Below are 15844 nucleotides of genomic sequence, written 5' to 3' on the forward strand. Positions count from 1 at the left end.
CTGTCTGCAATGATTCTATCTGCAAAGGCAATGATGGGCGGTTCTCAAACTGTGGCTGTGGACCACTCGGGGTCCTCAAGAGCATTCATGGGGGTCCGCACCAAAATAAAAAATCTGCTCTAAAAAAAAAGACAAAAAAAATCTCCCTTTTATGCTATTGCACAAGACCTGTGATGCAGAATGCATTGGGTGTCCCTGATCCAAAGGTTTGAGGACCACTAAATTAAAGAATTAAATATTAATCTCCAAAACGGCCAAAGAAAGCACAGGTGCCATGCAAAGTGCTGAGTGGAGGCTGGAAACATCGGGAACACGAATAGATGGATGGACGGAGGATGTTAACGGCTGTAGCCTTTGTGCTTGCGCCACCTAGCCTAAAAACAGAAAAAAACCTATGATACCTTACCCCTCCCTTCTAAGCCAATTTCCTTCTCTCGTGCATTTTTGTAACTACCAGTAGGCAGTGTGGGATATCACGGGAATGACCTTTGTGCGATCGGAGCATTCTGTGAGAGCTTAAAAACTTCCAAACTCTATGCAAAGGTGGATTGCATCAGGTTTGGGCTTGAGACAAGCTAAGTCAAATCCGTACAAGATGGCATGTCATAACGTGCAGAGCGTGAGTGTTGGTCACTGCCAGTCGACACGTGATTTTGCGCAATGTTTTTGCGCAGTTTACAACAGAAATTAACTGTTCTCATCTGCAAACTCTGGCAAACGCGACAGCATGGCGCCGCAGTGTAAGAAGGGAAATATTTTCTCGAAAAAAGAAAAAAACATATCGCTAAGGCGGCAAGTGGAAAAGAAAAAAAGACTGCAGATACAGTTGACTCTCAATAGTTATAAGCTCCCGGGGACAGAAAAGCGCTTCGAATTACGCATACTTTGATTAAAAAACAAAAAAAAAAATATTTTTTTTTTTAGTTTTTATTGGGAGAAGTGAATTTTTGCTTGCCTCCGCTAATGGAGACGCGCAGTATCAACTGTGCTCTGGAAACTGCAGACCTTTCTTGGGTGCCTTCAGCAGTTCCTTCACCAAAGAAAATGTATTCTACTCCGTAGTGCTACATGCAGTTGCACGTCGGCATCGCTCGGCCATTTGGCACGGAAGGCGACATGATCGTTCCTAGGCCTAATCACTTGCACAATGTCCCTGTTCGAAATAGGACTATACACCCTTCCAAGAAACACTCGACCCCAGGGGCAGCAAACCTTTTTCGAGACCAGTCACTGAATTTGAGGCTAGACTCTCACCGGCGTCCCTGTTAACCCTCACCGAGTGGACTGTGATTTCGATAGCACAGCCTGCGTAGGTGCAGTTTCAAACACTGCTGGCGGCTAAATTCTCGTCTTCTTCCGCTGTATTTTGTGTTTCGTGGTGCATGTATTTTTCCGAGGTCATTGAGAAAGCATTGTACCACACTTGAGAAAAACAAAATACAATAAAAATCCTATAAACTATTTTTGTTGGGTATGCACGCGACAGAACGAATGCGACTGGAATGTATAGATCTATTCCTTTTTTTTTACGCCGCATGTCAAAGGACAAAGCGCTTTGCTGTCCAAAATAATTTACAACAGAAGATAGCCGAGAGGCACGCATTTTTCACGCTCACAAATAACGTGTTTACCGATGGACAGGACACGGACATACAATTTAGCGAGTGTTAACATTTGAACAATATATTGTACATACCATACGATGCAGCATTATCTAAAAAGAATTTATTTGAGAAAGATCTCAAATAACACAGTCACAGTCGACGACAGTCACATCTTGACGATCGGACGGAATCTAAGATGACTTCATTTTGGGGAGGGCTTCCTTTTTCACAACAGCACCGAGGCAAAGGAACGAACGTGACTGACCTGTTTCCCACCCCAACCCGGACAACTATTTTTGGAGATGACTGAGGATTCTATGCGGATTATCTCTGGGAGGGGGGAGAACAATGTTTGCAAAATCGCGTCGAGGGCCGTTCGACGTCCTTTGCCTCCTTTGTTTCCCATGAATGGCCAGGCAGTTATCACACCTATTTCTCACAATGGAAGATAACACAAAAAGGGTACGCAGCACACATAAAAAAAAAAAAAAATTAAGTGGAACTTTCAAGAGGGGTTAGAAAACGTTGAATGCAAAACTGCAAAAACAAAGGTAGAGAACCGCGCTGAGTAGGTCTTCACAGTCCAAGAGAGTGGCAGAAAATGTCTAGCTGATAGAGGGTGCGAGAGTCGCACCAGCCGCATCACCATCAGCAACATGGCGGCGGCCTAGGAGTGTTTTTTGGAAAGGTATATAGGCTCCTTGCACTGACGTCACATCGCACACTTTTGAACACCAAGTAAGAGGAGGAGAGGGAAGCTGCTTTTGTAAGAATTTTGAGTGACAGGTTAATCTTCTATAATCTTCTGGGGGGAGAATAGCGACGCCTGTATAAATCCGGGAGGTACAAAGGAGGGTCCTGATAAGAGGGGAGCTCCTTCTTCCCCTCTTCTTTGGAGGGCAACGGAAATGACGTCGTGTGCAAGGAGCCTATAGACTGCGGCATGTTTGTTGACATCAATATATTCGATGGACAAAACATCTTATAGGATTGTGTAACGTGTGCAAACAAGCAGAGTGGCAGCTTGTTTGCACACCATGCTCGATCCCTCTTTTTCCCGACCGCGCACACGGTAGATAAGAGCGATGAAGTGTGCATGGGTGCGGTTTAAGATTGGTCAGCGTAATCACGTGGCATTTTCATGCTCCTGGAACTGCCAGACTTCTTAATCACGTAAAAAAAAAATCCTTTGAATTAACTAGTCCCAGAGGTTGAACTTAGAATTAAGTGTTTTTCCCCATTGTATGCGCAATTGCCGGATGCACCCCTGCTTCGAACTATAATCAAAAATTTTAATAAAGCGACTTTGAATTAACGAGAGTGAAGTGTATCGCAAGTGATTTCGGCATGTGTTTGTCGTCATTGAAGCCAACAAAGATGTGATCACGAAGTGATGACCACATCTTTATGTTCTGGAATGTTTTTGCGTGTCTATCACTACAACTTGCATCATTTTTGACAACAAAAACAAATACAACTTTTGGGTGTCAGTGCCTCTTTAATAGTATATATCGAAAACACAGAACCCTCGTTATGAGTTTGCAGGATGTTTGGGGAAAAAAAATTAAGTGCAATAACTATGTTCTGCTGAAGACTAATGGGAAGAAGAAAACTGGTGCAAGGACTTAGGTGTGACACGATCCGAATCCTCCCTAGTTTGGATTTGCGATTTTGTGACTCTTATGTCAGACGCAGTGCTAAGTACACTATTTTTCGTAATTGTCCCACTGCAAATTACACGGTTGTTTGCAAGTGATGTCTAATGGATATGTGTCTATACTTGTTCGCTCAAGAAGGAAGCAAATTTCGCGCATAGTCTTACGCTTCGTGAAGTAATTCTTACAAGACTTAGTTGTAATAAATAAAACTGCTTTTTGCATATGACTCGTGTATGTTGTGATAAAATGACAAAAAACTTATCTTATATTCACATGCAAGTGCTTTAATTCACTGCATAAAGGGGGAAATTAGTAGTGCTGCACAAGGAACCAAACTTTTCACTATGGTCCTTGAGGTGAAAACGAGTATAATGTCTTAATATAACCTAACAAACTTGCATAATGGGGCTTAAAGAGATTCAGAGCCCTTCAATGTTTCTTTAATGCAGTACTGGGTTTGGCTGTAAAAATGCTTATGTACTTTGAGCAGCTTGGAAGTTTGGAGAATTTGAGCTGAGACATTGTGCAATGTTTTCTGTGGTTATGTCATAAAGCAACCGCTTGATGTCTTTCCAGCTGACTTTGGCGTATCTGCCAAGAACAAGCACACCCTGCAGAAGCGAGATTCCTTCATTGGCACCCCTTACTGGTAAGGGAGGGGAGATGTCGAGGTGCAGACTTCGATGTAGCCCTGGCTCGACTAGTATTTGAGCAGAACTGTTTAGGTTCTTCACCATGCAACCAGCTGTTTAAATGTACTATAGAACTAACAAAAACATTTGGCTCTTTTGTTTGCTAACAGGATGGCACCTGAGGTGGTACTATGCGAGACGTATCGGGACAACCCCTACGATTACAAGGCAGACATCTGGAGCCTGGGGATCACGCTGATTGAGTTTGCACAGATGGAACCGCCGAACAATGAAATGAATCCTATGCGGGTGCTACTAAAGATTCAGAAGTCTGATCCTCCCTCACTTGCACAACCTTCTAAGTGGTTTGTTTCTTTTGTGTATTTAAGTGCATCTTTTCTGCTATTGTTTTTTTTTTTTTTTTGTATTTGTGTTTTTATCTTGGTTTCTTGCTTTTGTGTGTGTGTGTTTTTTTTGTTTTTTTTTTTTGTTTTTTTTATAGAAATGAGTGTTAGTGTAAAGAGCTACATAGTGCTGTTGATTCTGTGGTTTTCAGGTCCAAAGAGTTTAAGGACTTCCTTGCACTCTGTCTAATCAAAGATCCTAACCAGCGGCCAAGCTCAGAAGAACTTCTAAAGGTGAATGTCTTTTTTCTCTTGAGTTTGTTTTTGTTTTTTTTCCACCTGTCTAGTTTTTGGGGTTAGTAAAACATTGAACATCTTTCTTTTTCAGCACCCATTCATTGCGAACTCAACCGACAGAAAGCCTCTTAAAGACCTCATTAGTGAATACAAGGCCGAGGTCGTCGAAGAAGTCACCGAAGAGCAAGAAGATGAAATTCATGACGTATGTAACAAATGACATCCTTGCTTTAGTGCTGCTTACGAAATTGCTGGCTCTATCAAAAGAGCTGACTGGATTTTCCGAATTAGACTTGCCTGAGAATGTGTGGGGGGATTTTTGTGACCCTTTTTCTATGTGGCTTTCAGTACCGAGCATCACTAAGCATAGAGAATGACACGGCGGGCGAGACCATTTCGAACTTGAGCGAACCGATTGAAGAGAGTGGAAGGGAAACGAAGCCGGCGGAACCCAAAGGTGCAATCTCTGTCTTGGTAGCATCCAGCAGTATGGTCTTATGGCTTCTGTTTTTGCCCCCATTTCTAGCCGCGGAAGTCAAGCCAGAAGAGTTGGCAAAGGATGCGGCCCCCAAGAAGCCCGAAAGCAAAGCGGAGAGCTTGGAGCCACCGCACCCGCCTGCCCAGGAAGCACCTCCTCCAAAGGAAGAGGCCTTGCTAGACGAAGGGGCAGAGAAAGTTCCTCCTGCCGAGGTGATGCCAGAAACGCCACCCAAGGTGTCGGTGAAACCGACAATACCACCCAAAATGCCTCCAAAGTCTCCAGAGAGGTAAAGGACTCGTCACGTAACTTAAGAACTTCCTATTAACTGGGATGGTTCTGGACATGTGCGCATGCTCGGAAATTTTAAGTGTCAATGTTTTCTGCTGTGTCTTTGAACCAATAGTAGTGTTTGAAAGTTTAAGATGTTTTGGAGTAGTTTAAGATAGTTCCAAATCTTGCATGGTGGGGTGCTTCGGCTCCGTTAAGTATGCTTCTCCCCAAGGTATGACTGAACAGAAGTGAAACAACATTCGCAATCAGAATGTTGCATGTTGCCACTATTCTGCCGCACGGCAGAGCTCGAAGGGGAAAGGGCTTGTTCCCAACCAATTGTTCCCATGCATTTTAAAAAAGTAGTTGCTTTCAGTGGTGCGAGTGCTGCACCCTTTGCGCCTAAATGCCTTAACCCCTTAAGTGCCACTTTTTTTTTTTTTGAAAAAGCAACCTAAAAATGCCATATATTTTTATTAAGGAGTTTTAGTCCTCTAGTATAACAGATAAAATTTCAAAAGTTTATAACGCAAAAATCAGCGGCGACGGAAAAAAAAAAAGGTGCCAACGAAAAACGAGTGCTGCCATCTATGATCACCGCCACAAACTTCTCGAACAAGCCTAGCTCTTCCTAGGTAATGAGGGCTACCAGAAAAACCACTGGACGAGCCGAGATCGATCGTGGCATTTTTAACTAGAAAGCGGCCGACGAGCTCAGCTCGTCCAAGGCACTTAAAGGGTTAAAGTGCTTACCCGGCAGCACACTGTATAATTTTTTTTTGCCTTGCAGTTTTTTTACATACTTCTTTTAGCCAGCATACATTCCGTTAGAGGTATATGCACTAGTTTTGAGTTTTAAGCCTCTAAACCAGTTGTTGTGCCGACAGGCTTTGACGAAACCACTAGGCAACATAAACGGACGGGAAGCACTCGGTTATATTTGGTGTTACCAAGCGACCAGCAATTGACAGGCGACCATGCAATACTATTCTCATGGCTAGCCTTTTACATCAGCCTTCTACACCCAAAGTGAAGATGTATGATCGGTTAAATAGTAAAATAAATTGCACTGCATATGCCATCTGTTTGTAATATAAACTTGGCGCGTGTTGTTTTGATTTTGTAATCTCAAAAAGGAACAGCTGTTGGTATGTAGGGCTTACAAATAATCATGCTTGTTTCACACATGAGGTAATCATTCGTTCCGATTTACTCTACCTTTGAAACGTCATTGAGCTGCACGCTCAGTTTGCCGACACTTCGTGCAAGCATGTCCTGCCCGTCACCACTATGAAGTTTCTGGAGGGTATGCGTTTTCGGAATGCCGTCCTCGCACAGGGCTGCTCAGTCGAGCACATGGACGTTCAAACATGTGCAGTGACTATTGGCCTTATGCACACCAACACAGACACACGAAAACAAGAAACTGAGCTGCGAGAAGACCACATTACACGCCAGGAACGGCCGGTCGGTAGGCAGGTAGAAAATGTGTCTATGCACGACTCCGTGTGCACACCAAGTACTCAGCTTGGGTTGCATTCAGGTATGGCAGATAGCAGGTCTGAACTCAATCTTGATGTCATGTGAATACTCCCTATATTTGCAGTGGTTGGAATGAAAATGAAGTGATCACATCTTTTTGTTTCGTGAATGTGTACCAACTTTTCTTTCTTTTTTTTTTCTATAAGGTACAAATTGTTTTATGGTAAAGTGTATTGGAACCTCTGTTGTCTGCCATGAACGTGAAAAGTTACAGTTAGTGTTTCAGAAAGATTTATGAAATAAGGATTTATAATAATGTAATTTGTAACCCAGAGAGCAGCTATTTTTGTGATTTAATTTAAAGTGCATACTAAATCTTTTTTTTTTTTTTAATTGGCATTTGTTTTTGATGAAGCCTTTCATTGTAGTAGACTCGCACTACTCTAATTTTCTCAACCTTGGTTTTCGCTACGCATTGTTTCTTTCCCTAGCGAAGGAGACTACGCATTCATAAAATGTACACCTTCTTGTTTAGGAAAGAGGCACCTGTGGATGAAATCCCTCCATCCACTCCACAAGACGTTGTATCTCATCCTCAGTCATCAACGCCCATCCGGGGTGGAGAAGTGGTGGTAGTCTCAAGTGAGTGGTAGTCTGACTGTTGTAACCATATTCCACCCGTGACATTAATCTGGGTCTGACAGGAAGCTGTTAATTGTTTCATCAGGTCTGTCCATGATAGAAGACCCCTCTCAACGGGAAGGAGACTCCGAGCTCGAAACTTCCAAGACAGAAGTTGACAAGGCGGACATGTAAGTTCTATACTTCTAGGCATAGCGCAGGCACATAGCCAGGGAGAGGAGGTCCCAGCAAAATGGAAGATTCCGGGGGGGCCCGGGCCACATGGGCCCCCCCTGGCTATGTGCCTGACATAGCGTATCAGTGGATTTGCAAATGGTGACACTGTTCTGTGAGAAGCACTGTCGTTATAGTGTGCCAGAATTTTGGTCTGATTGGTGAAGGTTTAGTAACCATCGTTTTTGAATGAATGTGGGGCGGGTTTTTCTTTTTTTTTTGTAAAGGCAATTTGAGTCAATCATTTAATAAAATTGTATGTCTGAGCAGTGTTATCAGCAGTGCAGTGGAGCAAGTGTTATATGTGGTTCGGGCCAGACAGATTTTGAGAGAGGAGAAAGGCAAGCGCAAGGTCGTGCAATTCTCAGCTCCAACAAAGGTAGCCAAAGGTTACTTTTGCACATTGAGCATGGAGAGTTTTGGACCTTGATGCTAGGAAGTAGCAAAAGTGGGCAGGCAGCAGGAAAGAAAGCTTGTATGCACGAACGACAACAAAGCACTGGACGCTGAGGTGATGTGCCGACACCTCAATGTCTCTCACGGAGAATGCAGGCCTCCGAAGCGACCCGTGGAGCATGAGGTGACCTTCTCCTCGAAGCACACCATCCTGGAGGTTGGCGAGGCCGGTCGCTGGGACCTGTCCGGATCGGTGGACCGCAGCCATGTTTCGGTGATCAGTGTGGGTGACCGTGAGGTGGTGAAGGACTCGTCGCTGGTGGTGACATCGAAGGGCGAGGCCTCCTCTCCGCAGGTGGTGCTGCGGTCGCCCGAGAAGCGCAACTCGTTCCCCCGCATGCACGACGGGTCGCACAAGGTGCGCGCCACATTGGTGAACGGCGGCTCGCATGAGGCGCTCTCGCAGCGCTCTTCAGACGACCGGCCGCCCAAGGTCAAGGTGAATGTGAAGCTGCAGCAGGGATCGTCGTCGCCGCCGCCCGTGGAGAAGCAGCCCCGACGTGCGGACGGGGAACGCCCGGACCTGGCGGTGGTGGAGCGCCGACGCAAGGAGGTGTCTGACACAGAGAGCGTGTCGACGCTTGACAGTGTGGGCAGCCGCACGAGCGGCAGCGACAAGGAAAACCGCAAGGAGGATTGGGAAGCAGCCAAAGAGAAGGTCAGGCCCTCGGTACGTTCCTTTTTTTGGCTGACTCTTTGTGCCTTCAGGGGTAGCGTTGTTGCTGGAGCACATGTCTCACTAGGCTCTTGCCCATGTGCTGTCTTGCTATGAAAGGGACTCTGTGTATGTTTTCCATCCATTGCTGAGAAAGGGGGATGATGGAGTTACTTTCCCACAAAAGTTCACTCTGCGTAGGAATCATTTTTGCCGCCTTCGTGAGGTATTACAGGGCCGGACAAAACTCGGCTTGCTTTGACTATAATAGCTGGCCCGTTTTCCTTTTTCTCACCTCATCTCAATCTTTCTCACACCTCCTCCTCCTGTCTTGCCCCCTTTTGTCCCGATTACCTGAAAGGCGATAAGATTGTTGTCATCTTTTTTGGAACGTAAGTGGAGCTCTGTTAAATATGGAGATCTGACTTCTGTGAGCAACCTTTTTCAATTTCCGGAATTGTCTCTAATAGGTTGTATTTCTGTTTCCTTTTTATCTTTAGGAACGCACTACGAACAATGTGCCTGCAATTCGCAAAAAGGCCTTGATGTCTCAGAACAATGCGGTGGTGCGACCAAAAACACTCAAACGGACACGAAAATTTGTAATAGATGGTGTTGTGATGACAACTACGACAAGCAAAGTCATCTACGGTGACCTGGACGAAGACAAACAAGCCAAAGATTACCACTTCCTCAGGTAATGCTCCATTTAGTCTTGCCTCACTAAGAATGCCTCTTAGTTTTTTTCTAGCACCCTTAAAAAAAAAAAAAGCTAACCACCTTGATTTAACAAACAGGGTCCAATTAATGCAGAATGAGAACTTGAAGGGCTATTATGGCGACTCCAGCAAAATGGACACCGCGTAACGGCAACGTCAAGAAGCTCAAGAGAGGAGGTCGTTTTGACTTTGTCGTCTGCTATCGTTGCTTGGTTCTCGTGGGCAGCATAGAAACAAACATTGTTTCCAGGAATTATTTTTATGCTTCCGCCATCTCATTCCTACGCACTGACTAGAAGAAGGTTTCTACCGTCGAAGAATTGCTTTGCTTTCATATGTAACACAGATTTTACGCTGCAGTGCAAGAATTTTATGGTGGTCCACGTGATAATGAAAATGGCCTCCTTTCGTCTGCCATTTTGCCTGACCAGCATGTCCCCTATGGTTTGCTGGAATCACAAATAGCTTGACATAAAATATATTCCCACTAAATTTAGTGGATGGTGGTCATGTGAAACCAGCACTGGGATCATGTAACATGAATTCACTTTTGTAGTGGTGTCACATGATGCTGCTATTTTCAGGAATGACATGATTTAGGTGGTCACATAATGACATGATTTAGGTGGTCACATGACGCACTTGCATCAAGTTACCGTACATAGTTGGATGACACTGATCTAGTCGCATGACACTGTGACATGGAGTTATGTGGTCATGTGACACTGACACATATGTGCTCATGTGACACTGACAAGAACTTGCATGGTCACATGACACTAATTACCTTGATCTAACAAATGACCAAATTATGCAAAATGCAAACTGGAGGAGTTGTTATAGCTTGAGATAAAATATTTTCTCTAAGTTTGTGAACGGTGGTCCTGTGACACCAGCCCCTGATCACGTAGCATGACTTTACTTTTGTCCTGGTGTTATGTGGCACTGACGTTAACTCGGGTGGTCCTGCTATATTTGGTGGATAGTTGTCATGTGACACCAGCCCCATGATCACGTAACATAAATTCCCTTACGTCGTGGTGTCATGTGACATGACACGAGTGTCACATGATACCGTGCCATCAACTTGCGTGGCCATGTGACGCTCCTGCATCAAATTAGTCCCGTGACACTGACGTCAAGTTACGTGGTCATGTGACACTGACATCAAGTTACTTGGTCACATGATGCTGTGACGAGTTGCAGGTCACATGACGCTGTGAGATCAAGTCGGCAGTGACGGAAGTGCTGCACCATTTGCGCCAAATTGGACCAAGAACTAAAGTCTGCTACATCTTATGTCCAAATACCATTTTTGCTAAAAATTGTGCCACACATGCGCAAAAAGAAGCAACATAAAAAAAAAAATGTTGGTTGATTTTGATATTTAGAGAAGTAAAAGAAAAGAAAAATTTTATAATTATGAATTTCACAGCGTTTCTACTCACTGTATAGTTAGTTTTGTCTTAGGTCAGAGCTATTGCGGAGAAGGCGCCGTGTAACCGAGCTTCCGACATCTAACCGACATCGAAAGATCTTCATCTAGGTGGTCCAAATTAATCCTCAGTCCTCCACTGGGGTGTGCCAGATGCCCGCCATTGGTTTGGCACGTAAAGCTCCCAAATTTGACTTGGGTCAGAGCACAGTCGAAGGCTCGAACACGTGCAACCACGAACACACATACTAAAAGTGCAAGTCATGGAACATTCACTGCACTTGATTGGTTTAGCCTATGAAAGAACACGTACAAGGAGATGACGAATGCCATGATGTCACACTTCGATGCTGCAAATCAACCGGCCAGAGCTGTTGATGCTCGGCATCAACCGCTCTGGCCAGTTGATGCGCTGGCTGGTTGATCGCCGACATTGTCTAAATTTCCAGACGATATTGTCGATGTTAGGAACTAAGAGTCCCGCGAAAGTGTTGCAAAATAGCTGGATTGCCACTTGTGGCTAATATGATAAAACAGAACCAAGGTCTTGTACTCCTGATTAGGTCACTTGATTATCATATCTGCCGCGTGCATTCGTTCCGTGGCTGCAGGGTACCATGGCACGTCAACCTTCGCCACCTCTCACCAGCGTGCGCGTGTCGAGCTTCACCGCTTTGTACCGGAGTGCTAGGAGGTAGAGGTCTGCACGGGCCGATATTTAGAAGTCCGGCCCACTGTATCTTGGGCCCGGCCCGCTGTCTCTTGGACCCAGCCCGCTATCTATTTCCGATAGCTGGCCCAACCCCAGCCATGCCTGGCCCTGCCCAATGCTAATTTTCAGGGGCCCGCTGGGGCCCGCTTTATTTTAGCCCAGTACGAAAAGCCCTTGTCACTGCTACTGTGTAGCAGTGACAAGCTTGCTTGTCACTGCTACACATATTTTGATTATAGTAACCGATAGTCAATGCTGTAAACATTGTTTCTTTTGTTGTTGTTTTTTTTCTTTCTTTTTTTTTGCTGCTGTTATTGGTCGAACCAATCTGCAGGCCTAGGCAGCACGTTAAGAAAAATTACCCCAGTCGCCCTTTTCTGCGACCAAGCCCACACGGAAAGGACGGAAAAGCAAAAATGACAAGCAGCAGTAAACAAAACCATGTGTCAACTGTGAAAAAGAATGGAAACGTTGCGACGGGTTTGGACAAAAGACGAAGTTCTAAATTGCCCACTCCCAATGCGTACAACCAAAAAAAAAATTATGAAAAAAATATTGCTGTCTTTTGTGGTAGTCTGCGAGAAATTGTTTGGAAAAGCACCTCTCAAGGGAACCTCTTCACCCATGTTCTGGATGCACGCACTCGTACATACAGGTTTACGCCGGCGAGAATGCACATTGTGTAGGGAGAAGCGATGGTACAATGGCAGCACCGCTGGTGACGAAAAGGAATGCCAGTGCTAGTGCTCTGGAAGAGCATTCGCTGCACACACACCAAACCGTACAAAAACATATACATGCACACAGACATGCTTTCAACGTTTGGGTCTCCATCACTGTGGTCCCTCTCCCAACCCCCCAGACAAGCTTCCAAAAAAACAATGCTGCTAAAAAAAAAAAAAAAAAAAACATCTCTACTTGGTGAATGATTTTGATTGGGGCGAAGCTTTGGTGGGGCTTGTCTGCGTAGACGCTGAGCCGCAGCATGCCGAGCCTTTCGTTCGTTTTCATCTGTGTCACGCTGCGGTCAAATGCTCAAATGCGTATATAACCACGTTCCATACCACACATTTTCTTTCTGACATGGATGGAAACGAACAAAAGGCTCAGCATGCTGCGGTTCACCGTCTACTCAGACAAGCACCACCAGAGCTTGGCACCAATCAACATCATTCACCACGTAGAGATGCGGTTGTTTTTTTTTTGCCCTACACAAGCACAGAAGCATGTGCTGACGTGCTCGTGAGCACGTGAGCTCACGAGCAGGAGCACAAAGCACCCGACGGCGGACGGACATACGGACATGGCTAGCCCCTAAGGAGCTTCGCCCCTAAAAAGTAATGGCCAGTTTGGTTAGCTTCAGCCCACCTTGTAGAGTTGAATACAATGTGGGCCCTTCGTGAATGAGGCCGTGAAGCCTGAGCCCGGCCCGTGGCCTGCAGGCTGGCTTGTACCCATGCAGTTCTCTACTAGGAGTAGCAGATGACCTATACGCTATAGGCACACAAGTTATGCACAGGATTATTACAGGTCCATATTCTTTGCCTTAATTGTAAAATATCTAAATTAAAAAAAAATAAAAACTGGGCAGTGAGTGTGTGCAACTGTCAATCGGAACAGCAGCAAACTGACGTAACTCTGGTTTCTACGCCGCTGAAGAGCAGCATCACCCTTAAAGCGCAAGTGTAGGCTTTTGTAATATTTTTGGGTGGTGGTTTTCGCAGTTTATGATATTAGTCTTGAGTTCGGCAGGTTCATTAAACTTGGAGGAAAATTTTTGATTGGTAGACGTGTTATCGGATATGCTGGTTCTTGCTGGCATTTTACAGAAATTATATTTACTGGCTAAACAAACTACTGAGTAAAATGGGGAGAGAGGGATTTATCCCAATGAAGTGTTGTGGTGTGATTCACTTTTTAACCATTTTTTTAATACCCATTGTAAATAAAACCTACTTTGACTAGACTGCTATTTAAGAAACCTGCGTTCCTTTTGGGCCCTATCTATTTTTATCACAAACGGTAATTAGTAATATGTTCGAGTACCAAAAAAGAACCCTTGATCACTATCATAAATGAACAAATTTTGAGATGTAGTCACGTTTTCAATTTCAAGTGATGTACTAATAGATGTTGGCATCTGCTCCAGGCCAATATTTTGCCTGCTACAGATCTGCTACAAAAGGTCAAATGCCACTTTCATCACTGAGCGTCACTTGACACTGTGATGTCAATTTAGTGGTTGCGGGATGTCAGGTTACATGGTCACGTGACACTGTCACGTCAGGTGATAGGTCACGCAACCCATTGTGATAGTGGCACCAACCATGTGATCGTCCTGTTTCCATGTTTTCATCACAATTCTTCTTGATGCTCTGAACTCGGAAACCAAGCCATAAAAGCATTCTGCTTTTAACGCAATGAGTCTTTCTTTTTTGTGTGAGTGTTTTCTAATTGTGGCACTCCAGTGGTAAATTGATGGAGGTGTTTTGAGCTCTTAGCTTTGTTAGACAAGTCATTCTCCTGCTGTGCTGTCCCGCAGGAAGCAAGAGCTGCGAGAGCTGAAGATGCTTCAGAAGATGGAGAATAAGCAATTCCAAGACTTGGACATGAAGGAAGAGTTTGCCCGGGAACAGCAGCAAAAAAAATTTGACCAGGAACTGACTGTGAGCTCTCAAAATTGGCTGTCATCGCACACAGCTTAACGAAGCGGTTGTTGCAGACCCTGCTTCGAGACTACGACAACGATCTCGAGGCGCTGAACCGCACCCAGAAGCAGCAGGTGGAAAAGGCGGAGCAGCAGCAGGAGCTCGACCTCAAGTACGCTTCAAGGCGCATCCGCGCTGAGCAGGTATAGGTTTTGCACTTTCTAGGCCTTTGTAGCTGCATTCTTTGTTCAGGCCAGACATGCTCTGCACAGGTACATCGCGACTGGATAGCGCAGCTGGGAAAAACATACTGGGAATCGAAACATATGGGTTACCCTTGAACTAGCAGATGCCAGTCTTCGATTGATAGGATATCCAGATTTCAGCACTGTCTTGCAAGATGTCCAGGTGTGATCTACAGTTTGCAGCAAATATAAACTGTGAAAGTGGGCCAACAAATTTGTTTTAAATTCTTGCCTGAGAAGTCTGTCCATGCAGCATTTTCTTGTATCGTACGGTCTTGTTGGATCCTGTCCTTGGCTTGTGACTCACAACAGGTGCTTTTCAAATGTCTTCTATACTCGGCCTATATGCGGAATCAAACAAAATGTCACTTGAGAGTAGACGCCAAAACCACAGTTTAACAAACTACTACAAAATACCAGCTGACCGTAAGATAAGCTGAGCATTCTGAGCGCTTTCGTGTAGACCATTTTCCTTACTCACTTTATTTTTGTCCGAACGAAGTTAACTCTTTCCGTATCATGCCCATAGGCCATCGATCACCTGTGATAGATAGTTTGTGTGCACCTCCAAAATCCAGATTCGGTTCTTTGGAACCTGTTGTGCCATCTTGTGGATAGGCAAACTACAGTTTTGGTTTCAATTTAGTTATGCACTTTCCTACAAGCTGGAAAGCTACTCTCTGGAAGAAATTTCTGCATGGCTATGGCACCTGTCAAACATGGTGTCTTGCTGGCATCAGAGACTGCTACAAAGACGGCCTCAGTTGGCGCGATTTATTTCTACTTTTGCTACTTGTTTTTTTGGATGACGGCAGCAGTGACGACTGTGGATAGTGCTGTATCGTATGAGCTGCAGCGGCAAGATTTCATCTCCGAGGCCTGTAGTATGCACCACTGCATGCAACAGCTTCTCTAAATGGCACTAGCGCCGTAGAAGCTGACTTGCCAACGAGCTAAAAGAATACAGTATCAGATAGAGCAGTTTAGCTTGCAGACAAGCATTTGGGCCTAATGTATCACGACGGGAGAAAAACCCGAAAAACTAACCGCCGGGTGTGACATCACACGGGAATGTTGAGATCTCTGCATAACGTCACGAGTCTCTCTCATCGAACGTGCTGGGAGGGAGGCAGTGTCTTCAGCACTGTTGTGGTTACTTGGCACATCCATCTGAAATATAATTTTGATATTCATGATCCTGAAGGTCAAATGAAGATAATTTAAGTGTTCTTTCTCAAATACAGAACCGCTTCAATTTCCCTTTAACCTTATGCAGAATGTGGGATGTGCAGTTGGTTGTTGGTGACTGGACATTCACACACAAACATAGTGTTCCAGCCTTAGTTATTCA

The 15844-nt window shown here is 44.8% G+C and overlaps 1 protein-coding gene across 1 annotated transcript in view; it reads left to right on the forward strand.

Annotated features, from left to right (window-relative positions):
• Positions 1-15844, forward strand: part of LOC8042982 (serine/threonine-protein kinase 10-A) — a 52316-nt gene that overhangs the window by 26743 nt on the left and 9729 nt on the right. Inside the window, exons 4-15 of the mRNA XM_029994361.4 lie at positions 3839-3911; positions 4065-4259; positions 4451-4532; positions 4627-4740; positions 4884-4992; positions 5062-5302; positions 7304-7410; positions 7496-7580; positions 8176-8749; positions 9235-9431; positions 14143-14266; positions 14323-14451. Coding sequence (XP_029850221.3) covers positions 3839-3911; positions 4065-4259; positions 4451-4532; positions 4627-4740; positions 4884-4992; positions 5062-5302; positions 7304-7410; positions 7496-7580; positions 8176-8749; positions 9235-9431; positions 14143-14266; positions 14323-14451 — 2030 coding nt within the window. The remainder of the gene's footprint in view (positions 1-3838; positions 3912-4064; positions 4260-4450; positions 4533-4626; positions 4741-4883; positions 4993-5061; positions 5303-7303; positions 7411-7495; positions 7581-8175; positions 8750-9234; positions 9432-14142; positions 14267-14322; positions 14452-15844) is intronic.

This window comes from Ixodes scapularis, unplaced genomic scaffold, assembly GCF_016920785.2.
Source record: "Ixodes scapularis isolate PalLabHiFi unplaced genomic scaffold, ASM1692078v2 PGA_scaffold9__187_contigs__length_104089568, whole genome shotgun sequence".
NCBI lineage: Eukaryota > Metazoa > Arthropoda > Arachnida > Ixodida > Ixodidae > Ixodes > Ixodes scapularis.